The sequence below is a fragment of the Medicago sativa genome, chromosome 7 (assembly GCF_051527215.1).
Source record: "Medicago sativa cultivar Bolivia chromosome 7, Bolivia_mono, whole genome shotgun sequence".
Taxonomy (NCBI): domain Eukaryota; kingdom Viridiplantae; phylum Streptophyta; class Magnoliopsida; order Fabales; family Fabaceae; genus Medicago; species Medicago sativa.
In genome coordinates this window covers 57,042,129-57,068,445 of record NC_140755.1, presented here as the reverse complement: position 1 = coordinate 57,068,445, position 26,317 = coordinate 57,042,129, and the positions used below count along the sequence as shown (strand labels likewise).

The following is a 26,317-nucleotide window of genomic DNA, read 5'->3' as shown; positions in this document are numbered from 1 at the left end:
AATTTGCAGAAAATGTCAAAGAAAGATCATCCAACCATGCTATTGACACATTAAATATCTTATGCAGCTACAAATATATTACCAAAATACTCAAATAGTCATGCAAAATGTGTGCTTAAATCATTTAACAAGTTAGAGACTTCCGCTAGCCCTTACAGGCTTACACAAATAAGAGTATAGTCACAAAAAAAACAAACATTTCGTGGTAAATTTCCACAAAAACTTTCAAAGAAGTCTAAAAGAGGCATCAAGAGGGCCATAAATATCTTATACAAAATGAGTCCTAAAACTGAAGAAAATGCAGCTCCAAAAAGTCTCTTTGTCCCTTTCTTCCTACAATCCTGCATTGACCATCAATAACGCCAGATGTTCTTGAAGTTGAGGTTCTGGTCCTATTGTTCAAGAAAGACCCATATTAAACAGGAGGGAAAAACATCAAATACAAAATGTAGAACAAAAGCTCAAAGAAAAAATGAATGCCTAATTCTCAAAAGTGCAGCCATATTCCTTTCTGGAAAAAATAATAATAATAAAGAGATTAGCTTCAACCTTGATGCCTAAAATCTAGTACAATAAGTGAAACGATGGTTATGATATTAAAAATTAGATTTTACTACAATATCATTATCTAGAACCAAAAATAAAATAATCATTATTTCCAGAATTAGTTTTGAATATACTTGAACTGGTATAAACAAAACTAAACCAAAGGATATCAAATACACACACACACACACACACACACATATTTGCAAAGGTATTTTCATGCTTAAAAAACATTGGCAATGGGACAACTCATTTTGTTTTGGTTTCCCAAAAGTTCCCTACACTGGGAGTAATATTGCTTGAGCTCCGACAGAAACTAAAATGAGGTTACTTTTCCCAGCCGAATTTGAACCGTGGTTTGCCACGTTGCGGGAGTTTAGCCTCTTCGCTAGACCTAACTAGGTTTCCTATCCCCAAGGTGGCAAAGCAGCCTTTAAAGTTTAGAGCAGAGCTCACTTCCCCACTCAGTTCCTAATCTGTGGATTGCTACAAGACTCCCGATACCGGACATTATGCATTAGACTGATTGGACCGCTTAATAGGACCCTTTTGGCTTGGATACTCTGGGCCTTCTTCTATTCATACTTGCTTCCATTTCTTCTCCCACCATTGAATCTTTTTGGTCCAGGCCTCAGGCACGGACCTGAAACTTAACTAATACGCAAAAATAAATTAAGCACAAAAGTAACATCCAACCATCCATATAAACTGAGGTTACTTTTCCCAGCCGAGATTCAAACCATGGTTTGCCACGTTGTGGGAGTTTAGCCTCTTCGCTAGACCCAACTCCCGTTGGTAAAGGATAACTCCATGTATTCAATTAGAAAATAGTTGGTACTCATTCCAAAGCTCCTTTCACCCATAAGTAACAAAGGGGGTGGGTTCACAAACATACCCTCAGCCAATTTGAACATTAAGACAATACAAAGTACAAGTACAAACACACTCATTATAACTAACAAAGTTTTTAAGAAAATGAATACAACATCAGTTTGAAGAGTGAATGGCGTTTTTCCTTTTCTCATAAAATCTATAGATAATCAATTTGTCCAAGTCTAAAGTTATGTGTAACGAACCCATTTACATGTTTCTCACTTTAACAATTCACTCTACTACTTATTAAGATTATTTTACTTGCATTTAAATTTTAAATAATGTATTATTATTCTCCCAAATTGAGGACAACTTGATACTCTAGTTTTGTATAAGATGTTTTGAATATCAACCAAACAAACATCATTCAAGAGTCATTGAATTTCCTTACGGGAGGATAGTCTTCAAGTTATAATAATATATTAAAACAAACCAAAACAAACACGTTCAGTTCAGAGATTACAAAACAATTAAAAAAATTTGAACAACTAAATATTGAAGAGGAACTTACTTTCAAAAGGTTGTTGAAGCCAAGCTTTCAACATATTCTTCGGCAAAAAACCACAGCACTTCATTCTTAGACCTAACTTTCCCCACTTTGTTATCTATCCAATCATAGAGAATTGCATGTTGATTATGGCCATCATCGCTTTCTTGATTGCTTGCCATTATTAGTGTGTTGCTACTCTCAGAAACACACAATGGGAACAAGAACAATTGAGAATCATATGGTAGAAAATCATAAATACCAAAACCATAATCATCAATTTGAAGATCCTGAAAACTAATTTTTAGGAATTGAGTCCAAGAATCTTGAACTCCAAATTCCATCATCTTCCATAAAACAAAATAACCCTCGAAACAGTGAGAAAAACAGAGACAGTCCATCAATACAGTAACAGACGGTTCAACAGTTGGTACTTTGACAAACCCCTCAGGTGGCAGCAGCTGTTGATATGTCTCCGTAGCCAGATCAAGCGAGACAATCACAAATTGCTCAACTAAAATCTCAGTCCATTGATATTCAGTCGTATTTCGAATAGCCAACCAGTTAATAGTACCACTCACATACACACCTTTATTCACAAATGGATGACAATTGCCATTAGGAGGCACAACATCAAAAGGAACAACAGGGAAACTTTGGATATTCCTCCAGACATTATCACCCAAGGTGAGAATTTTCACATTGTATGCAGAGTAAGCCACCAACTTATAAGTTTTAGTTGAAATATCATAACCAAATGCGAATTTGGTGCGCCGACCATGGCCTAACAAGAATAGTTTTTCAGATAATGCATGAGTGGCCGGGTTCCAAAAACGAAGCCAGTTTCTATTCCCGGCAACGGAAGAATAACCGAGCAAGCAAATCAAGCCATTACATGAACCAACCATCTTACAACAATCCTTATCACTCATTAGATAGTAAGGATCATTGTCAATGGTGATTTCCGCATCTTCTATTAAGCGGGACATGGGAAAGGGTACAACGCTGCAACTCAAGTCCTGGCCAGGCATGTCGGACCAGTTAGGGATAAGTGCAAGGCTGGCGTCACATAATGATTTCTGAAGACGCAGTTTGGCGAAGGCGGGATCAGAGATTAGGGTTTTCAATGATTTGCAGACACATTTCAATTGCATTAGAGTTTTGAAAGGAAGGCGTGATAGGATATCTGATAGGATTTCGTTGAGGAGGACTAGCAGCATCGATGTTGGATCGCTGTTTGAATTCATGACGGGCAAATGTTGGTTACTGACAACGACAGTGTTTAACCCTAATTTTGTGTCTGTATGTTGTTCTTACAAGTCATTATATAGGGGAAATGTAGGTTTCAAATTACTTTTTATTTTATCATTTTTTGGTTTAATTTTTATTTTTATTGTTAATACAAACTTTTTTTTATATCATTGTTAACTTAGAGCATCCACAATAGTAGTTCCTTAACAAAGATTCCTTAAATGGACCCCACATGACACATCACTTATTTATAATTCTTTAATAAAAGTACCTATTAAGGATTCAATGACTCCAATGACAATACACTAATAAAAACTTCAATGAAAAGTACTTAAATATGTTCCACCATCTTTACATCATTAAACAAAAATAATTTACCTATTACTCCTATTTACAAGTGGGACCAAGTAGTACACATTTTATTACTCCTTTATACAAGTGGCACCAAGTAGTACACATTTTATTACTTTTTTAAACGTAGGGACCCGTTAGTTACCCAAGAGAGAGAGGATCCTTATATAGTTGTCCGTTCCTTAACGGAGACTCATTTTTTCTTCCTCCAATGGAGAGTCCTTAACAGGGAGTGGTCCTTGTTAAGTAAGGACCCCCCATTGGAGATGCTCTTACTTAACTTAGTTAATATGAACAATGCATAAGGTTTAAACATCGATCACCACAAAAAAAAGAAACTTTTTTCATAACATAAATAAAAAAAATTGTTCATATAAAGTTTTAGTCCATATAAAATTTAACTGAGACATACTAAATATAGTCTTATTTAATTTTAATAATTTTATTTGTCCCATAAATAATTTGCATGGAATTTTTGTTTTTGTTAAAAACAAATTTGTTTAATTATCGTTAAACTATTAAATTTTTAAAAGAGTTTTTGTAAACATGTTTAAAAAGTTGTTCTATCAAAAAAAAGTTTAAAACATTATAGCACCTTCATTCACTAAAATATAGAATTTTTTAACATTTGATGAATTATAAATAAAAACTTTAAAAGATATGTAAAAAAAAACCTTTAAAACTTTAAAAGTTAAAAGTTCAAAGATAAAAATCAAAAAAATATAAAATTATAAATTAAAATTTGATCTTATATTTTGCAAAGAAACTTTTTATAATGTTCTAAAAATGTTTGAAATTTAAAACTTGAGAGTTTATAGATTTTTTTTGGTAAAATGACAAAAGAAAAAAAGAGAAAAAAAACCCAAAAAACGGGGCTCAGCCTGGGGCATCAAGCCTCAAGACTGACTTCAACTCCGATGGAGGAGTATGTCAAAAAGTCACACATAATTTTGAAGAGCGCCCGAACTTGGCCAAGAAATCTGCGCAATGGTGTCCCTCTCGAAGCACATGTTGGAAAGAAATGTTACGAATATGCTCCTTTAACCCAAAAAATTTCACCAACAAAGAGGCGTACACATGCATATGAGAGTGATCAGCATCTTGAGAGTTTATAGATAATCAAACATGTTTGGTTTTAAATGGGACCAAAATACATTAAAAATTTGTAAAAAAAAAAAATAATAATAAAGTTTTAAACAATTTTCTCTACTATTCACATTCTTGGATAGTCCAATCATTCCCTTCTCCTTCTATCGAATAAAACGTCTCAATCTCATTTTCATCGCTCCTTCTCAAATCACTCCACCACCGTGCCTCACCGTCGCCGCCATCCCCTGCTTCCGCCAGTCTGAGTCTAAGCTGTTTCCGCCTGTTTCTTCATCAATTGGTGTGTAATCTTCTTCCCATTTACATTTACTAATTTCTTCTTAAGAAAACCCTAGATTTATGAATAAATCCTTATCTGTTTTATTGCTTTTTCATTTTATGCAATTGGGGATTGAACTAGCTAATTATTTGATGAGTTTGTTTAGATTATGAATTTAGGAATTGGCGTGAATATGAACTTGATGAATTTTTTTTAAGGCATTTCATATTTACGAGAATTGAAGTGTTAGTTGTTGACTTTGGGCCTGTTTGAGAGAACTTATGAAAACAACTTATGACATGTTTATAAACTGTTTTCAGCTTATCTTCATAAGTGATCCAAGATAGTTTACGAAAACAACTTATAAAGTTTACAAAAACAATTAACTTGATTTTTTTTTATATAGAAATAGCTTATGCACAAGTGTTTATCATGATAAGTGCTTGTGTTATAAGCTGCAATTAAGTTTCTTATCCAAACAGTGCTATCTGGCAATATGGGTTTTTAGGTGATAAGGTTTTTCCTGAAACTTCCAAGTGATGCTGGGAAACTGCGCAAGGGCTTTGAGTTCTGTTGAACTTTGATATGAATTTCATGTTGATCCCACCTGATGGAAGTGGCAAATAGTTTATTTTAGTTGTCATGTATGATTTCGATTCTTCTTCGCTTAAGTTTCACTTGCCTATTTATTTTGAAATGGTATATCCTTATCATGTTAGCTGCATTTGCATGGGCAGAGATTGGAGCAGCCATGATGTACCGGTTGTTAACCAATTTTAAACTTTTAAGGCAATATGATTACAATAATTTTTTAATGCAATTGCTATGTCTGAATTGAATTCCATGATCTAATTCAATGTGTTTGTATTTTATTTATATTTTTATTTGTTTTCTTTTTTAGTATTTAGTCATACCTATCCTCCTGCTGAATTTCAGGAAGCCCATTTCTTTTAGGTCCAGCAGTACAATTGTTCTACAAGTTTTTTTTTTTTTTAGAGAAATTCAGAGCAGGTCATGATGTAAAATCTTCAATATTTATGATATGTAGCGAGTCTTATACTTGTTCTTAGGTTAGTTGATACATATGAATTTAATCTAGCATACATTTTGCTTGTAAAGTCCAAATGATGTTGGGAGACTGCGCAAGGGCTTTGAGTCATGTAACTATCATATCTGTTATTAGCAATGAAATGAATTTCATGGAAATCACATCCGATGGCAGTGGCAACAAGAGTCTTTTACTGGAGTGTTTTTTAAGTGAAAGAGTTCAGTTTCATTAGACCACCATAACTTTTAGGCTTTGCTTCATTACAGATGTATGAGCATTCTGTAAATGTCTGATGTATGCATGACAAAAAAAATTAACTGGAATCTAGAAATCCATGAGCACGAACAATGGGTTTTCATGTTTAAGATATTTATTTTTCTATTTAAGAGATAGACTTAGTGTACCTTTTAAGCTAATGGCTCTTCATACGGTGCTGGAAGGTTGAGCTGTTACTTTTATTTATATTTGGTTAGGATTTTCATACACATCTGCCTATGGATGCTGGAAGGTTCAGCCGTTACTTTTATTTATATTTGACTGCAACATTTTCATGGTGAAATTAGGTGGTCATAAAGTACTGTTCTTATTATTGAGATGGTGTCGTGATGTTTGTTTTATTCATTTAGGGATTGGTGTGATTCTGAATTTGATGGAATGCTCTTTTCTTAAAGCCTTTGATATTTACAGTAACTTGTGTTCATAGCTGCCTAGTACTGGCAACAAGGGCTTTTAGCTAATAGGGTTTATTCCTTAAACTTCCAAGTGATGTTGGGAAACTGCGCAAGGGCTTTGAGTTCTGTTGAACTGTGAAATGAATTTCATGGTGATCCCTCCTGATGGAAGTTGCAAATAGTTAACTCAGTTGTCAATGTATGACTGCTTTCTTCTCGAGTGAAGTTTTAATTGATTATTTATTTTGAAAGTTTACGTCCTTATCATTTTAGTAACTTAGCTGCATTTGCATCCCCAGTGATTGGAGCTGCTATAATGTACATGTACCAGTTATAATCCTTTTGAATGATGCATTTGCTTTGTGATAGATGTATGTTATGAATTGAATTCCATGATCAAATGCAATGGGTTTCTATTTTTAATTTTACATATTTTGTTTCTGTAATGCCTACCTTCCCACTCCTGATTTTTTGGAAGCCTGTTTCTTTTGGGTCAAGCAGTGCAATATAAGTTTCTTTTTAAAAAGAAATTTAGAGATCGATAAATATGAATTTAGTCAAGCATATACTTTGCTAGTAAAGTCCAAATGATGTTGGGAAACTGCGCAAGGGCTTTGAGTGATATAACTATAATATCTGTTATTATCAACAATGAAATGAATTTCATGGAAATCCCATCTGATGGCAGTGGCTACAAAACAGTCTTGTATTTGAGTATTTCGTTTTTTATTTTATTTTTAAAATGGAGTTCAGTTGCATTAGACCATAACTTTTAGGCTTTGCCTCATTACAGATATATGAGCATCCAGTAAATGTCTGATTTATGTATGACAACTACGTTATAACTGGAATCTAGAAATCTCTGATCATGCACAAGGTTTGCCTGTTTGAGACATTTATTTTCTACTGAAGTGATAGACATGGTGTACCATTTGAGCTAGTAGCTGTTAAATATTCATTTGCATATTAAGCTTGCACATTTAATGCATTGATTTAGTTTTCTGGATCTAACTGGTATAGATTTTCATCTACATCTGCCTAGCGATGCTGGATGATTGAGCAATTACTTTTATTTATATTTAACTAACATACTCATATTGATGGCAGTGGTAGTAATAATCTTTTACTTCAAATTTGTGATCGTAAATAAAAGACTGTTCTTGTTCTAGTATTTATTTGCATAACTCTGGTTTGTGGATGAACTTTTGAAAGTAATCTGGATAAAATTGTGAGTAATTACATGTTGTCCACATATACACCCTGATTTTGCATAAAAAAATTGGTTGCTTCCATTGTGAAGCACGACCAGGAATCCAAACACTACATTTCAGATATTGTAGGACAAGATACAACATGTTTTGTTTGTGTGGCAAAATATAAAATTCAAGGAAAAAGTTTCATAATTCATAATATCCACGTGCAAGCTTCATGATTTACAATATTTTGATTAAAATTTGAGATAAAATGCAGTGAAAAGTTACTGGAAATCAACTTCGTATGTGCTGACTAAAGCATCCTTGCCATAATTTTTTTTTTCCTTTTTAATTAAAATAAATTGTGAAATGACTGTGTCCATGTTGTGTCTATGTTGGTTGCTAGCCATTTAACGAAATTGATACATTCAAACGATTCTCATTAGTGTTTTGTGATGGCATGTTGAGCATGTGCCTGACATGGATATGGAACCTGAATTATGTATATGCTTTATAGTGTTATATGATAATGGGTATGAATGGATGTTTTCTGCTATCGTATTTAATAATAAATAGAAGTAAATAATCTGTTTTATACTAGTTATAAGGCTTAATGACTCCACCATCATGGGATTCATGGCATTAGAGTTTATGTTGTTGTTTTAGACTTTTAGCTCACAGTTTTGCTTTCTTGTAATAATTGCAACAAATGTTGCTTCAACTTTTGAGTGTGCTGTTTTATGTCTTTGTATTCTTTATTTATTGTCTCTTTTGTCGTCTGTGCGCTCCCTCTATTTTACCATGAATACGCACCCACGTACTTAATTTTTGTGATAAAGCATATACAAGTATAACCTCTTTTTGAAAATACACATGACACATTTACACACAAATACTTATATTATTCACTGATTTCAGATTGATAAATGAAGCATATTGTAAAGATATTGTCGCTGGTAATTGCCATCACTGCTTTATGGGTTGGCCTTCTACAAACTTCTAGCATTCCTCAAAGTCATACTTGGTTGGTAGGTTTCATGTCATCACATGCTTTACTTTTAACTTTTTAATGTGTTCTATGGTACAATATTCTTTTGGGCTGGGAGAACTTATCTGTTTCCAAAGCTATGACATGAAATACGCCTCAATGTGGACTTATAATCTGCATGTAGATAGACTACCAACGAGATTGCTGGCTGATGGATTCAAACGTCTTCGATCCTTTACAGCTTAACCGAACCTTTTGATTCTTTTTTATATTTTGATAGAATTATAAACATCATAATGCTAACAACCAGTGGCGGAGCTACGTTTGCAACTCTGCAGGCACGTGCCCCCACTTCCATTTTTATTTTCGCTGCACCACATATATTATACATAGGCATGAGTTGCTCATACACACACACACACACACACACACACACACACACACACACACACACACATATATATATATATATATATATATATATATATATATATATATATATATGCTTCTTCTTACTTATTCGGTCCCTCATTCTTTTCTGGCATATAGGAGTATATAATATTATGGCATATAGGAGTATATAATATTATAACTTCATAAAGTATAATAACAACATATATCACCCATTAAAGCATTAGTTTCATTCACTAAAAAAATCCATTCATTTCTCCCTTTTTTTTTTTGTTTTATTTTACTTATAGAGAAACATATCATAAACAATATTTTTTTTATCAAGACCATAAATAATATATGTTTTCCTCCCTGAAAAAAATATACGTTTTCCTAAAATTCTAGGTAATGTATTTTTTGAAACACTTGCTATATTTTCTTAATTTTGGGGCATCTAATAAAAAAAACACCTAAAAATAATTATAACATTTACATTTTACATCAAAAAATTATAAATTTATATGTAAATATTGCCCCCACTACTCAAACTTTCTGGCTCCGCCACTGCTAACAACCATACTTCTGTCCTTTATGCAGCTACCAATCTATTTTGTTGTGTCTTTAGGATGTTACGGTCTATTAATGGTTGGAGTTGGTCTGATGAATTTTCCTACTTGTCCTCAAGAAGCCCTGTTGTTGCAAAAGGTATGGCCTACCTCTGTGCATTAGTGGTTGCATTGTTATATACTTAATTAAGTGTTGTGCTTTTATAGTTCGTATGGAATATATATGTTCGTAGATAAGTGCACTCGGAGTTTACTTTTCTACAATTGTTTGAAATAATTTCAGGACTGGAACAGTGTTTGTGTTTAACTCCCACACTTAATTTGGATACAAATTAGCTATTGTTGAGGTTCATCCAGTTTAGAAATTAGCTATTACTAAGGTTAAAATAATTTATAATAAAGGACAAGATATCCTTGCAATTTTACGGAGGAGAAAGGGAAAATATCAGTCTTAAAAGTGTCCTTCAAAAATATGCCAATCACAAATTTCTCAACCGAATATCAAAGAATTCTCCTCAGACATTCTAACTTTTGTCTTTATGAGCACACTCATTTTTCCACCTGTCACCAAATTTTTGTTTCTTTACAGTGCACTTATATTTCTGCTTCCCTCTAATAATAATACGGACCTTTTTAAAAGGGGACCTAAGATGGTCCCTTGAGGATTTATGGCTATTGAAGGTTAATCTTTTTTTTACCCTTCTTCCCTTGCCCATGCAACCACCTACTTGCTGAATCTGTTGTACGAGGTTCTTTGGGCATCAAATCCAATTCGGTAGGATTTACCGTTTCGGTCCAATCCAAAGATGGGGGTGCGTGGCCTCCATCTCATGGTTTCCAAGGGTATACTTACCAAAATGTTTAGGCTGTAGGCTAGCTGTTGACTTTTTCTTATTGACAATGGAATAGGTATAGAGGGGGGACAAAAATGTTGTGGGGGAGAAAATAAGTAGTAGTTCTACTTCTACCCACTGTGTTCAAATTCAATTGTCACCCTACAGAACCAAAAAACTTATCATTATACAAAAAAATTAGGGACATAAATGTTATGGTGGAGAAAATAAACACAATTTTCAAATCATGTTGCATAAACAGGGTAATCCCTGTTAGCAGGCAACTCCTTGAGGTCCACCACTGAACTGGGTTCATTAAGGCATCGTTATTTCTATCAAAATGTTCTCTACTTTTTTCAATTATATAAAAATGTTTTCTACAAAAATAAGAAGAAATCAGACTCCACTTGTGGCATTCACTCCATTGGGTATCCCATATTGATTATCATAGTTTGAAGCATGGTATGAGTTTCAGTTATTCTTTACTGCGTCATTTTCCACCATTATCATCAACATCCTTCTTCACTTCCCTCATTGAACATTTTGATCAGAAAATATTGTTGCAGACTCCAGACTAGATTAATGAGTACTCCTCCTTAGTCTTGCCAGTGCAATGTGTAAGGATTTTTGGATACAATAACTTTGGATTCACAACCTTTTTGCCTTGTCATGCAAAAGTGTCTGCCGTCTGGCACATCCTGTAATGGACCATCCTTCTCAGTTTGATCAAATAAGACTTCCATACTGATTTGTAGTTGTCATGCAAAAGTGTCTGCCATCTGGCACATCCTGTAATGGACCATCCTTCTCAGTTTGATCGAATAAGACTTCCATACTGATTTGTAGACTGTAACGTATTCAATGTCAAGCCCCAAATCTTTACTTGGTTTAAATGGTGCTTCAATTATCATATAAATGCCAGCCTATCCTCCTAAATGCTCTTTAAGCAGTTAAATAATCATCATGACCAGATGATTGTAACCTAATGCGGGATCATATTAGTTAGCTCTTTGTCGTACAATGCCAAATAATGTTGCTCATTTTGTTGTTTCTTTCCAGGATATTGTTGAGGCCAAGGAATATTTGAAGCAAAGGGGAGTTGATGTCAGTACCAGCTGATGTGTTCTGTAGATCTTCCCTGAAGTTTAGGATTAGCTTCCGGTAATTAATTACCGGATTGAGAGTTGCGAATGATTTTTTTGGCATTCTACCTTTTACTCTAAATAGTAATATACAAACAGCTTTGAATTTCCACTAATGTATGCATACTCTTTCTGTTACAATCAATTGTTTTCTTTTAATTCCTTATACATGAGTACTTTTTAATTTTTTTACTCTAAATATTCCTTTTAATTCCTTACACATGATACACAATTCCTTTTAATTCCTTTTGGCATTCTAACCTTTTACTCTAAATATGATATGCCCTATATATGATACACAATTTATCTCATTTAATTCCTTATACATGAGCACAATTTATCTCGTTTTCCTACAAGTTGGACATTATTATCATGTAGACTTAAGTAATGCTATCATAGATTATAACTTAAATGAGTTATGTAGTAGATTTAGTGAGCAAACAACCGAACTTATTTGAAACTTTACATCTCAATGATGCATTCAAGTCATTCAACCTTTGTAATCATGTTCAGAAATTTTACACATCAAATTATTATATTGATCTATTCAAGAAAAAACTCAATTGGAATCTGAATTGCAACAATGAGAATTTGATGTAGTTAAAGATGCCAATTTTCATCACTGTGAACTTAACTCATTTGGTAGGCATATTGCATAATGTATGCATGGACCGGGGTTTGAACCCCATACACTCCACTTATTAACCTTGAGAGGTGAATTTCGTCACTAGGCTACTTGACAAAAATAAAATAAAAAATGTCAATTTTCGAATGTTGTCCACTATTGATGATTTATGTCAAAGAATTACTTGAGATAAGTAAATCCAATTATTATCCATTGATTGACAAAGTACAGTGACTTGTGTTGGCTCTTTCGATGTCATTAACAACCATAAAATGTGCATTTTCTGCAATGAAATCATAAAAAGAGGGCTACACAATAAGATGAAAAGTGATTTTGTTAGAAATTACATGATTGTTTTATTGAAGATGAATTGCATGATTGTTTTATTGAAGATGAGATTGCTGACAAATTTACCTTAAATATGAAAATTGATGATTTTAAAACTCTGTAAACACAACTTCATAAGTAAATGTTATTTCTTTTTATATTTATTTGATAATAACTTTGGATATATTTTATAATTTCTTAATTTTCTAGTATATGTTGTGCAGTTGAAAATTTCTTAATTTATATTTGAAAACATTTCTTTTTGGCATTCTACCTTTTACTCTAAAAAGTAATATACGAACAACGTTCGATTTCCACTAATGTATGTATACTCTTTCTTTTACAATCAATTGTTTTATTTGTTCGCATAGTTTTTGAAGGCATAAATCAAATAGTGTTTACGGTTATAGCATGGATCCAATTGATTTTTCTGCATAGAGTTGTTGAAAATAGAAACGAAGGTGGAAAATTGCCTGTTAACAAAAAGGTGGAAAATTGATGGGTTTAATGGATATGTTGAAAAGAACCACTGAAAATGTCGAAGGTTTCATAGATGGTTGTGATGCATTGCTATACTGATCCTTCTTTTAAGCTCCGGTGGCAGTAATGGAACCATTTAATTTTGATTCATCCTTGGTGGTTCATCGTGTGGTTAGTTGTGGCGTGAAGAACTACATATTTGTAACATATTTAATCATAGATTGCGTTCTTGTGGCATCGTAGTGTATTTTGTGTTAAAAAAATGATAGCAAACTCTGTTGCACCGACATTTTTTATTGAAGGTGTGTCTGGTGTCTGACATGACACCAACATGTGTGATTACACTCGATTAATTTATTTTCGCAGTTTATTATTAGTGTTGGTGTGTCAGTGCTTCATAGTTGCAGCAGTTAATCACTAACCGAATATAACCCGATTTCCTTCATAGGAAAGTTTTGGCTGATTTCCATCATTATCCAAAACAAATATAAAACTTATTTCCAGATTCAGATAGCTTTAACAAATTATATGATCTTTTTCTATCTATAGCATTGTAACTATAATGAAAAAAATGAACTTGGTTATTAATTGATGACAACAGGCAGATTTTGATGGAAATGGCACCTTGAAATGTGAAGAGTTCATCACAATGAGTGTTCACATGAGAAGGCTTGGAAATGATGAGCATCTCACAGAAGCATTCAATTTCTTTGACAAGAATAAGAGTAGATACGTTGAGTTTGACGAGTTGATAGATGCCCTATCAGATGATGGTTTGACCGATGACCAAGTGATCAGAGACATTCTCAACGATGTCGACTTGGATAAGGTAAGATATATGTTAGATATAGTTTGATACAAGTTAGTTATAATTAGTTAGAAGTTAGTTATATTAGTTACTCTTTTATAATATCTAATATTGTTTTGTTAAAGGATGGTCGAGTAAGTTTTGAGGAATTTAAGGCAATGATGAAGACAGGAGGAGATTGGAAAATGGCATCTAGACAATATTTAAAAGCATTTCTAAATGCATTAAGCTTCAGAATGTTTAAAGACAAATCTACGGGAGTAGCAACTAACTAAACTAAATTAACTGAATTTCAAATTCCATGTGTGTGTGTGTGTGTGTGTGTGTGTGGGGGGGGGGGGGGGGGGGGGGGTAGGCCAAGTTCTGAGTACATATCATATCATATAATGCAGATTACTATACCACTAAGTATTCAGCAGCATGCAAATAAATATGTTGCAATATTTTTTGTGTACAGTTTGAGAGTGTAAATGGAAAAATAGGCCTCATCTGAAGAAAGTGTGAGGATCTCTTGTGATATAGTGTGCTCATGTTAACATTAATTGTTTATTCATTTTATTTTATTAATTAATTGTTGTGACTGTGAAAATCATTTGAATGATTGAGATGTTGAAATTAATTTGTCTTCAAATTTGGAATTCTAACTAATGACATTTTCGTTATAAGTGGTGATATGTAGATTTTTCCTCCATTTGTTGCAAAGTGGCTTAGTTGCTTTTAGTCCTTTACACACTTCACCTATTCTATATCTTTGATGAATATAGTATTCTTTATTCAACTCAATTCACTTAGATTAGCCTGATTATAAATCGAGCAATCGAATGAACATTTTTAATATTCTTCCTCCCAAAATTAGTACCGTTTTAGATTATAAAAACTTATAATTAAACATGTTAAAGAAATTGAATGTATAGTTTATAGAGTTCTTTTACATGTGCATATGATCCTTAAATATATAAAAGATTGTCTTCCTCTAAAAAAAGTCTTATTAATATATTTTTTTTGAAGGAATTACAAAATTATTTTTATTAACCATCAGATACTAAACATTAAATGTATAGTATTGTGTAATGATTTAAATCAGAACGTAATACATATATTATGGGAAAACATGTGCAAATATACAAAATCAAAACAAATAACAAAAAGTGAGCAGAGATGGTCGCACGAGTATTGATGATCAACTCTATTCTCCAACTATCTACAAATTGGTTTGTTTGCGGTCAACAAAAAGGGTAAAATCATTTCGGTTTTAAATGCAAGTAATAAGTGTTCAAGTTAAAAGTAAAGTTGTTGTCACCTAACTTTAAGGTTTCAAGTGATAAAAAGTTGGGGAAAATAAAATTAATTAAGTTACAAAATTCTGGGTGGTACCATGGAACTCTTTGCAACATTCAGTGGCTTCTGCATTCTTAGCTGTTCTTTATAGTGATTACATGTTGACATCTCAAACTGAAAATCTATATTGTAGTGGGAAAATGTATAAGCCAGTTGATCTCCGCATATTTGCAATTTCTCAGGTATGCATTTCTATAAAAATGACATCAATCATTTTATATTCTTATCATCAGGTCTGTTTTTAATTCGAGTTCAGAATTTCTTAATTAGTCAACTCCCAAATTTTTTTTATAGGAGATTGACTTCCTAATGCACATGTGTGTAAACTTCTAAAAAAAGTATGCAACCATGATTTAAAACCTTTCTAATGTGATTCTCTAAACTCAACATGGATTGACGATACTAGAAACTTGGCTTTTATGCTTACTTGATTCAATAAACTCGGTCAGGAATACGATTTCCGCCTCATTACCGCCGAGCGTAACAAGGCTGAAAAATTATTGGGAGGAGGTTGGTTCCAGTTTGTTAGGGACATTCACCTACAAGAGGACGACTAGCAGTTATTCGATTTGGGTGTTCCTCCTAAAGTGTTGTTTGTTGAGGTGGTTCGTAGAAATAATCTTGCTTGAAGAAAAGTTCTAATCTTTTGGAAGTTGTATGCTGGCATGTATTGTATGACGACAAGCTGCTATTTGATTTGGGTGTTCCTCCTACAGTATTGTTTGTTGAGGTGGTTCGTAGAAATAATCTTGCTTTAAGAAAATTTCTAATCTTTTGGAAGTTCTCAAATTTACGAAGAAAGGCAATGTTCCGTAATTTGAACATTTATCTTTTAGAGTAAATTTTTAAAAAAAATACGTAATTCAACCCGTGCGAAGCACGGGTTTGTAACTAGTTTATATTTTAAAATAATATTTACTTTAAAGAGATTAATTATAAATATATGTTTTTTTTTTGTCACTTAACAATTATATTTATTCTTTTATTTATTATATTAAATATTTATATAGCATAAAAGCTTACCCTAAATTTAACCTAGTAAGCCTCTTATATATATGATTGAGCTCACCATTTTGATAAATGTAGATAGGAACAGCGCCGCTGCTTCAGTGTCCCTCTCTTTGGTTATGATAATATGCAATTAGGGTACACCGATTGTGCGCGAATTCATTCTACCAGACCAACACTACATATGAGGTTAATCTTCAATTTTTTCGTATTTTCCTGTCATCGGTGTCATCTAATTGTTTGTTTAATTATTTTATGATTGAGCTCACCATTTTGATAAATGTAGATAGGAACAGCGCCGCTGCTTCAGCGTCCCTCTCTTTGGTTATGATAATATTCAATTAGGGCACACCGATTGTGCGCGAATTCATTCTACTCAGACCAACACTACATATGAGGTTAATCTTCAATTTTTCGTATTTTCCTGTCATCGGTGTCATCTAATTGTTTGTTTAATTATTTTCTCTCAATCAATTTTGTGTTGTTGTCTCTCCAGCAGATCTATAAGCGTCAAAACAAAAATTTATCCGTGGAGTATCATGAAAGGTGTGATTGAACGGAAATCGTTAATGTTATCATATATTTCTACTCCTTCTATGATGAACTGCTTAGATCTATTGTTCTTTTTCATAGGTTCCGATATAATTTTCAACGACTGTTATTTCTTAAATATGGGTAGATCTAAAAAAAACATCTTGCATCCCCCTTAAGGGTTGTAATAAAATTTGTTTGTCTAGTTGGACTTTAATTTTTTTGGTGCTTAAGTCCCAGCCTTAAATATGTATTTTTTAGATCTTATTTATGATCGACGTAAGATCTCGACAATAAAGTTTCAAAATTTAGATGATAATTCCAAACATCAGGTCAACTATTTGATATTTGATGATTGAAAGATCAATTTAAGAATAGCTCTTCCCGTTGAGTGGAGGTGTATCTTCTCTTAAAATCTATAATGTCTCATTAATATTATCAAATGTCTCATGCATCTCAAATTATGAATGACAATTTTTATTTGTCGAAATTTATGAATGACAATTTAAAAATGGTCAAAAGAAAATCACATTCATCCCAATGCTAATAGGATATATCATGAGCTTTCAAATAAATACTCAATATAAAATCATTCATTTGATATTGTGATAAATTGAGAAGTCTAATAAATAAATAAAATTACAAAATTTGTGCAAGGTAGTCATCTATTTATTTTATTTCTTTTGAAAACTTGATATCCGGTCCAAGAATGCAAGGTAGTCATCCATAATATCTTGAAACTGAGAAAAGTCTTATGTAATCTCAATTAGGTCTTCATCTTCTCTTAATCTCAAATTATTATCAACATAATCTTCCAACCCTCCATCATTTATTGGAGTAATATGTTGTACTTCAGACATACATATTAGATATTCAACTTGGACTTGTAGATTTGTCAATGTTTCTACATCATGGAAAGGAACAACATGTTGCACTTCTAAAATACTTGGTGAAGATTCAGTAATCCAGTACTGAATCTTCACCAAGTATTTTAGAAGTGCATCATGTGTTTCCTCTCCATGATGTAGAAACATTGACAAATCTACCAGTCCAAAATGAATATTCGATATGTATGTCTGAAGTACAACATATTACTCCAATAAATGATGGAGGGTTGGAAGATTATGTTGATAATAATTTGACATTAACAGTAGATGAATACCTAATTGAGATTACAAAAGACTTTTCTCAGTTTCAAGATATTATGGATTACTACCTTGTGTTCTTGGACCGCATATCATGTTTTCAAAAGAAATAAAATAAATAGATGACATCCTTGCACAAATTTTGTAATTTTATTTATTTATTATTAGATTTCTCAACTAATCACAATATCAAATGAATGATTGTATGTTGAGGATTTATTTGAAAGCCCATGATATATCCTATTAGTATTTGGATGAACGTGATTTCCTTTAGACCCTTTTTAAATTTTCATTCATAAATTTCAAACAAAAAAAATTGTCATTCATAATTTGAGAAGCATGAGACATTTGATAATATTAATGATATATTATAGATTATAAGAGAAGATACACCTCCGCTCAAGGGGATGAGCTCTTCTTAAATTGATTTTTCAATCATCAAATATCAAATAGTTGACCTCATGTTTGGAATTATCATCTAAATTATTTGCTTTCTTCTAGAAGAGGCGATCAAAAGATGAGAATAGTTTTTAGAGTCTTGGGACAATAAGGTTGTACTCAAAGAGTCTCTACGATGATCAACCACGAAAATAGGCTTGATTATTGTTTCGAGACAGGTTCATGTATTCTGTTCTGATAGGAAACATGAATACCTTGTCCTTAGGAACAAACTTAGTATAAAATAGAGGATACATAGGGGAACATCAAAGTTTATCGTTATGATTAAAACCAAAATCCCAGGACATTTTGTAATTTCTGAATTTTAATCAAACAAACTTTCATGTTTACAAAATTATTCCCTATCAATTAATAAAAAATTGAAAATTAGATTGGTAATCACTGAAACTCTATGTAGAGTCGATACTATTTACTACTATGTAGAATCGTACACTTGCGAGCCTACTAGCTAGCACCCTTTGACTCTATGTCATATGTCTTATGATGTTTTTGAAAAGATCTCTTTTGCATAAAAACTTTAAGTGTAAGTTGTTTTAAAAAAATGGTTTGAAAAATGTTTTTCACGTATTTTTGAAGTTTTTATGCATTAGATTCGAATAAAGAATTCTCTTATTCGAATTATAAAAACAGAAGACTGATTTATTTCAAATCATGAAATATGTTATTCTAATAAATCTTTAATCGGGATCAATGATTTGAATCAAAAATTCTCCGATTCGATCAAATTTCATCATGATCAAAAAATGATTAGAATCATGAACTCTGCGATTTGAATCATTCTTCAAACACACCCATAATTCATTTTTCACATATGATTGGAATCATTAAATGTATTATTCTAATCATTTGAGAGTTTTGAGTATATTTTCTTTAATTTGCTTTAAATTCTCACACCTATAAATACATCTTAACTCTCAATTTCACACTCATTGAATCGATTTTCAAAATCACTCTAAAAAAAAAATTATCTCTTTTTGTACAAACTTCTCTAGATTAATCACTTTTTCTAAGAACACTTGTTGGATTTGAGATCTAGATTGTTAGGGTGCTATAGGAAAATGTAAGTTTGGTTTCATTCAAGGGTCTTGGTGGATCATTAGGATCTAAAGAAAAAGGATGTACTCTTCACCTCCAAAGGTAAATCTAGGGTTATTTCTCAAACAATTAAGGTTGAAGGGGATCGAAGCGGGGTCTTTGTAAACAGTATTTCTTGGGTAAGAAGTTTGAAGGATTGCATGCTATCTTGATACGAAGACCTTGGGATTAATACAATTTTAAGGAGCTTGAAGTTTGGAGGCATTGGAGTGAATTCATAGTGTAGAGAATGTAGGATCGTGGTGATTCGCAAATTGGGCGAAAAGGGGAACCTCTATAAATCTAATGTTCTTCTTTCCCTTACTCTTTAATTTTTTCAAATTTACTTTGATGTATGATAATGATGAATTAGGTTAATTGTTATATGCTTTGTGATTGAATAAATTATCAAACCTATTTTCAAGAACTTATAGATTCGTCAATACAATCATCTTTCATACCAGAAATTAACTTGTTGATTAGTTCATCACATACATCAAAGTTGTGTAGTTTCTTGTGTTAGTAATTTCTTGTTAAAGGCTAGGTTTTGTTTGAAATCGTTGTGGGTTTTGTGGATTTTGTTGTTTATTGTTAATTGATTGTTAAGTAATAATTCAAGTGTGAATTTCTCATTCCTAATTGAATTATCATTGTATCATTCCAATATAGTCATACACTTTTAAACAAGTTTTGTAAAACCACACTTTCAAAAAACTTTTAAAGCTAAAGGGATAATTTATCCCCACCCCCGTTTTAATCTAATGTTTAGAAATGTCTCTCTCATACAAGTATATTATTATTCCCGTTTCATATGTATGCATGTGTGTGTGTCGTGGATTTCATTGAAGAAAAAAATTATTCACCAATTTATTTATATTTTAAAATAATATTTACTTTAAAGAGATTAATTATAAATACATGTTTTTTTTGGTCACTTAACAATTATATTTATTCTTTTATTTATTATATTAAATATTTATATAGCATAAAAGCTTACCCTAAATTTAACCTAGTAAGCCTCCTATATATATGATTGAGCTCACCATTTTGATAAATGTAGATAGGAACAACGCCGCTGCTTCAGCGTCCCTCTCTTTGGTTATGATAATATGCAATTAGGGCACACCGATTGTGCGCAAATTCATTCTACCAGACCAATACTACATATGAGGTTAATCTTCAATTTTTCGTATTTTCCTGTCATCGGTGTCATCTAATTGTTTGTTTAATTATTTTATGATTGAGCTCACCATTTTGATAAATGTAGATAGGAACAGCGCCGCTGCTTCAGCGTCCCTCTCTTTGGTTATGATAATATGCAATTAGGGCACACTGATTGTGCGCGAATTCATTCTACTCAGACCAACACTACATATGAGGTTAATCTTCAATTTTTCGTATTTTCCTGTCATCGGTGTCATCTAATTGTTTGTTTAATTATTTTCTCTCAATCAATTTTGTGTTGTTGTCTCTCCAGCAGATCTATAAGCGTCAAAACAAAAATTTATCCGTGGAGTATCATGAAAGGTGTGATTGAACGGAAATCGTTAATGTTATCATATATTTCTACTCCTTCTATGATGAACTTCTTAGATCTATTGTTCTTTTTCATAGGTTCCGATATAATTTTCAACGACTGTTATTTCTTAAATATGGGTAGATTTGTATCATCAAGATGATATCTTTTTAAAAAGGTAATAACTATGTGATTTTTATATATTTTCCTTAATATTTGTTGTTGTATTGAAGTTTAAGTTGATAACTTTTTTTTGATATATAACTATCTTGTATTATTTAATTTAGTAAGATTACCTCATCCCCTTGACATGGTTTTGTGAGTAACTGATAATAGTGAAATGCCAATTCTAAAAAAAAAACATCTTGCATCCCCCTTAAGGGTTGTAATAAAATTTGTTTGTCTAGTTGGACTTTAATTTTTTGGTGCTTAAGTCCCAGCCTTAAATATGTATTTTTTAGATCTTATTTATGATCGACGTAAGATCTCGACAATAAAGTTTCAAAATTTAGATGATAATTCCAAACATCAGGTCAACTATTTGATATTTGATGATTGAAAGATCAATTTAAGAATAGCTCTTCCCGTTGAGTGGAGGTGTATCTTCTCTTAAAATCTATAATGTCTCATTAATATTATCAAATGTCTCATGCATCTCAAATTATGAATGACAATTTTTTTTTGTCGAAATTTATGAATGACAATTTAAAAATGGTCAAAAGAAAATCACATTCATCCCAATGCTAATAGGATATATCATGAGCTTTCAAATAAATACTCAATATAAAATCATTCATTTGATATTGTGATAACTTGAGAGGTCTAATAAATAAATAAAATTACAAAATTTGTGCAAGGTAGTCATCTATTTATTTTATTTCTTTTGAAAACTTGATATCCGGTCCAAGAATGCAAGGTAGTCATCCATAATATCTTGAAACTGAGAAAAGTCTTATGTAATCTCAATTAGGTCTTCATCTTCTCTTAATCTCAAATTATTATCAACATAATCTTCCAACCCTCCATCATTTATTGGAGTAATATGTTGTACTTCAGACATACATAGTAGATATTCAACTTGGACTTGTAGATTTGTCAATGTTTCTACATCATGGAAAGGAACAACATGTTGCACTTCTAAAATACTTGGTGAAGATTCAGTAATCCAGTACTGAATCTTCACCAAGTATTTTAGAAGTGCATCATGTGTTTCCTCTCCATGATGTAGAAACATTGACAAATCTACCAGTCCAAAATGAATATTCGATATGTATGTCTGAAGTACAACATATTACTCCAATAAATGATGGAGGGTTGGAAGATTATGTTGATAATAATTTGACATTAACAGTAGATGAATACCTAATTGAGATTACAAAAGACTTTTCTCAGTTTCAAGATATTATGGATTACTACCTTGTGTTCTTGGACCGCATATCATGTTTTCAAAAGAAATAAAATAAATAGATGACATCCTTGCACAAATTTTGTAATTTTATTTATTTATTATTAGATTTCTCAACTAATCACAATATCAAATGAATGATTGTATGTTGAGGATTTATTTGAAAGCCCATGATATATCCTATTAGTATTTGGATGAATGTGATTTCCTTTAGACCCTTTTTAAATTTTCATTCATAAATTTCAAACAAAAAAAATTGTCATTCATAATTTGAGAAGCATGAGACATTTGATAATATTAATGATATATTATAGATTATAAGAGAAGATACACCTCCGCTCAAGGGGATGAGCTCTTCTTAAATTCGATTTTTCAATCATCAAATATCAAATAGTTGACCTCATGCTTGGAATTATCATCTAAATTATTTGCTTTCTTCTAGAAGAGGCGATCAAAAGATGAGAATAGTTTTTAGAGTCTTGGGACAATAAGGTTGTACTCAAAGAGTCTCTGCGATGATCAACCACGAAAATAGGCTTGATTATTGTTTCGAGACAGGTTCATGTATTCTGTTCTGATAGGAAACATGAATACCTTGTCCTTAGGAACAAACTTAGTATAAAATAAAGGATACATAGGGGAACATCAAAGTTTATCGTTATGATTAAAACCAAAATCCCAGGACATTTTGTAAATTCTGAATTTTAATCAAACAAACTTTCATGTTTACAAAATTATTCCCTATCAATTAATAAAAAATTGAAAATTAGATTTGTAATCACTGAAACTCTATGTAGGGTCGATACTATTTACTACTCTGTAGAATCGTGCACTTGCGAGCCTACTAGCTAGCACCCTTTGACTCTACGTCATATGTCTTATGATGTTTTTGAAAAGATCTCTTTTGCATAAAAAACTTTAAGTGTAAGTTGTTTTAAAAAAATGGTTTGAAAAATGTTTTTCACGTATTTTTGAAGTTTTTATGCATTAGATTCGAATAAAGAATTCTCTGATTCGAATTATAAAAATAGAAGACTGGTTTATTTCAAATCATGAAATATTTTATTCTAATAAATCTTTAATCGGGATCAATGATTTGAATAAAAAATTCTCCGATTCGATCAAATTTCATCATGATCAAAAAATGATTAGAATCATGAACTCTGCGATTTGAATCATTCTTCAAACACACCCATAACTCATTTTTCACATATGATTGGAATCATTAAATGTATTATTCAAATCATTTGAGAGTTTTGAGTTTATTTTCTTTAACTTGCTTTAAACTCTCACACCCATAAATACATCTTAAATTGTCATTCATAAATTTCGGAAAAAAAAATTGTCATTCATAATTTGAGAAGCATGAAACATTTGATAATATCAATGATATATTATAGATTATAAGAGAAGATACACCTCCGCTCAAGGGGAGGAGCTCTTCTTAATTAGATCTTTCAATCATCAAATATCAAATATTTGACCTCATGTTTGGAATTATCATCTAAATTTTGAGCTTTCTTCTAGAAGAGTCAATCAAAACATGAGAATAGTTTTTAGAGTCTTAGGACAATAAGGTTGTACTCAAAGAGTCTCTGCGATGATCAACCACGAAAATAGGTTTGATCATTGTTTCGAGACACGGTCATGTATTTTGAGTGGAAACATGAATACCTTGTCGTTAGGAACAAACTTAGTATAAAATAGAGGATAGATAGGGGAACATCAAAGTTTATCGTTATGATTAAAACCAAAATTCCAGGATATTTTGTAATATCTGAATTTTAATCGAACGAACTTTCATGTTTACCAAAGGGAGTAATATTTGTCCTTCGGTAAAAGTTCACTTGACGTTGACAAATGGCCACATAAAGCGTCAATTATGATCCGATTATCCATGGAATTGTCCATCTGTCAATGTTAAACAAGTTGACACCACATGTTTTAAGCTTTTACCTACAGTTTTTCTCGTAGGTAATTATTTTTTTTGGGGAAATAGTCACTTTAGTCCCTAAATGAGGAACGAATAGTCACAATAGTCCCTCAATGTATCGAAATTTCAAAATAGTCCCTGATTGTGCATTTTGTTAGTCAAAATAGTCCTTGATATTAAAATATTTCGTTAATATTGTCATATTAGTCCTTCAATAGACTTACTTATTATCATATTAGTCCTTATACGTACTTGTTTATTGTCATTTTAGTCCCTATATAAAAAGAGTTATTGTGAGTATTAAGGGATTATTTAAGCGTTAGGGACTATTTTGACTAACAAAGTGGACAATCAGGAACTATTTTAAAATTTTGATACATTGAAGGACTAGTATGACTACTTGCTACACATTCAGGGACCAAAGTGACTATTACCTCTATTTTTTTTACTTCAACATATTGTTCTTGTATTTCACTAAAACTGTGGAAGTACAAAAATGTTTGTGGGTATTTGAAAGCAACACACTAAACTCGTGATAGAAAACCTTTAACAACTGTAAAACAATGTTAAATGTAGGATAAAAATGTTCTATAAAATTAGGGATCAATCTAATATGGATCTTCAAAAATTGGTCAAAAGATAGATCCTCATACTCTTGTTGTATGTCTCGAACTGTGTACCTCAAAGTTGAAGTGTGATCTTACAATCATATTGCTTCACAGAAACTTGGCACATGAATTTTATACTAATAGAATACGGAGAATAAATATAAGAGTGATTTCAATTTCGAGTGGTCTTCGTACATTATAAGAGTGGTTTAATACCATATTGAGGGTGTTATTTCTCGAACGATTACTTACGTTGCAGTACGTAATCGAACAGGTGAACTGAGTTGTTTTATTCTGGAGACGGCGCGGTTGTTAGTCTACCTTGAACGAATTTGGGTAGTGCCGCAAAACGTCTTAACGAGAGGGCGACATTGTCGTGACTCAACCCAATAATCTCTTTAGTGGTGATTTCTTCTTTTCGAAGGTACTTTTTCTAAATCCGAAATCAACACATGTTTTATATGTTTTCTTTACACGGTTAATCTATTTGTAAATTCTTACATTTGAAAGAAATTAATAAGAATATAGCTCCCGTTGGCATATCCATCAAGATATTCTTTAACCATCCCTCAAGAAAAAATAAACTATTCTTTAACTAATCACTCCTACTTTGACTTGGTGTTCGTTGATTGTCAAAGGATTAGAGGTTTTTTCACACTTTTATGCTTAATCATATAAAAAGAGTAGCTAATGTTGTTTTCCATAATTCAAAAAAAGTTTGTAATTTTGTTCCATTCACTACACCAAAATGGAGAAATAACAATCATAATGATCATATGCTACTCATTGTAAGCACACTTTGCATACAACTCACATTGTACTAACAATAATTTGTGTAGTCATTAGGAAACTCAAAATTCATAACATATGTGAACTACTATCACTATCGTTCATTTATGGGGTCAATTATTTGTTGATAGTGCAGAATATATCATCATAGTCATGCATTTTCTCCATTATTGTAATTGGTGGGATTCATTATATGAATATGTCACATCGTCGGTGGTTTTGTTGTTATCACTGCCAACCAAGAACGGATATCTGCACTTGTTTCCGGCTTAGGAACATAATAAACATGTCTTGTTGTGTGTGGTACTACCTCAAAATACTATTGGTGGGGAAAATAACTATTTATATCTAATTGTACAAAATAAAGCTATCTATAGATCTAAAACAAAACAAAAACTATCTATAAATCAAACAACCAAAAATATTTAGTTATGTTGTTTATTATCAAATTTAAATAGTATTAACATGAGATTTTTTGATAAGACACAATTTAGATGAGTTGAACTCCGGAGGCTTACGAGAAGACTCAAAAAGCGCTCACAGATGTTTCATTAACTAAGTCGTCC

General features: G+C 32.0%; 2 protein-coding genes and 1 long non-coding RNA gene across 6 annotated transcripts in view; 2 read left to right on the top strand and 1 right to left on the bottom strand.

Moving 5' to 3' along the window:
* Positions 1–11,871, top strand: part of LOC146907007 (dolichol-phosphate mannose synthase subunit 3-like) — a 32,287-nt gene extending 20,416 nt beyond the window's left edge. Inside the window, exons 1-5 of one of the 3 annotated variants that reach the window (XM_085723472.1) lie at positions 4,722–4,895; positions 7,387–7,470; positions 8,705–8,814; positions 9,762–9,869; positions 11,623–11,871. In XM_085723472.1, the coding sequence (XP_085579598.1) occupies positions 8,713–8,814; positions 9,762–9,869; positions 11,623–11,682 (270 nt within the window). In that variant the 5' untranslated portion in view covers positions 4,722–4,895; positions 7,387–7,470; positions 8,705–8,712 and the 3' untranslated portion in view covers positions 11,683–11,871. Of the gene's footprint in view, positions 1–4,721; positions 4,896–7,386; positions 7,471–8,704; positions 8,815–9,761; positions 9,870–11,622 lie in introns of those variants that run through there. The other 2 variants (XM_085723471.1, XM_085723470.1) reach the window with 2 other exon arrangements.
* LOC146907008 (F-box/kelch-repeat protein At3g23880-like) lies at positions 56–4,372 on the bottom strand. Of its 2 annotated transcripts, none has more exons than XM_085723468.1 (2): positions 1,931–4,372; positions 56–392 (listed from the first exon to the last, which is right to left on the bottom strand). In XM_085723468.1, the coding sequence occupies exon 1, from the start codon at positions 3,151–3,153 to the stop codon at positions 1,933–1,935; it is 1,221 nt and encodes a 406-aa protein (XP_085579594.1). In that variant the 5' UTR covers positions 3,154–4,372; the 3' UTR covers positions 56–392; positions 1,931–1,932. The 2 variants fall into 2 exon arrangements, with proteins under 2 accessions (XP_085579594.1, XP_085579595.1); XM_085723469.1 differs by having other exon boundaries at positions 56–386.
* Positions 11,872–13,313: 1,442 nt separating the features above from the next.
* On the top strand, positions 13,314–14,245 carry LOC146907006 (uncharacterized). Its single transcript, XR_015019432.1, has 2 exons — positions 13,314–13,966; positions 14,071–14,245. It is a non-coding gene; the product is annotated as an uncharacterized LOC146907006 (long non-coding RNA).
* Positions 14,246–26,317: the final 12,072 nt, after the last annotated feature.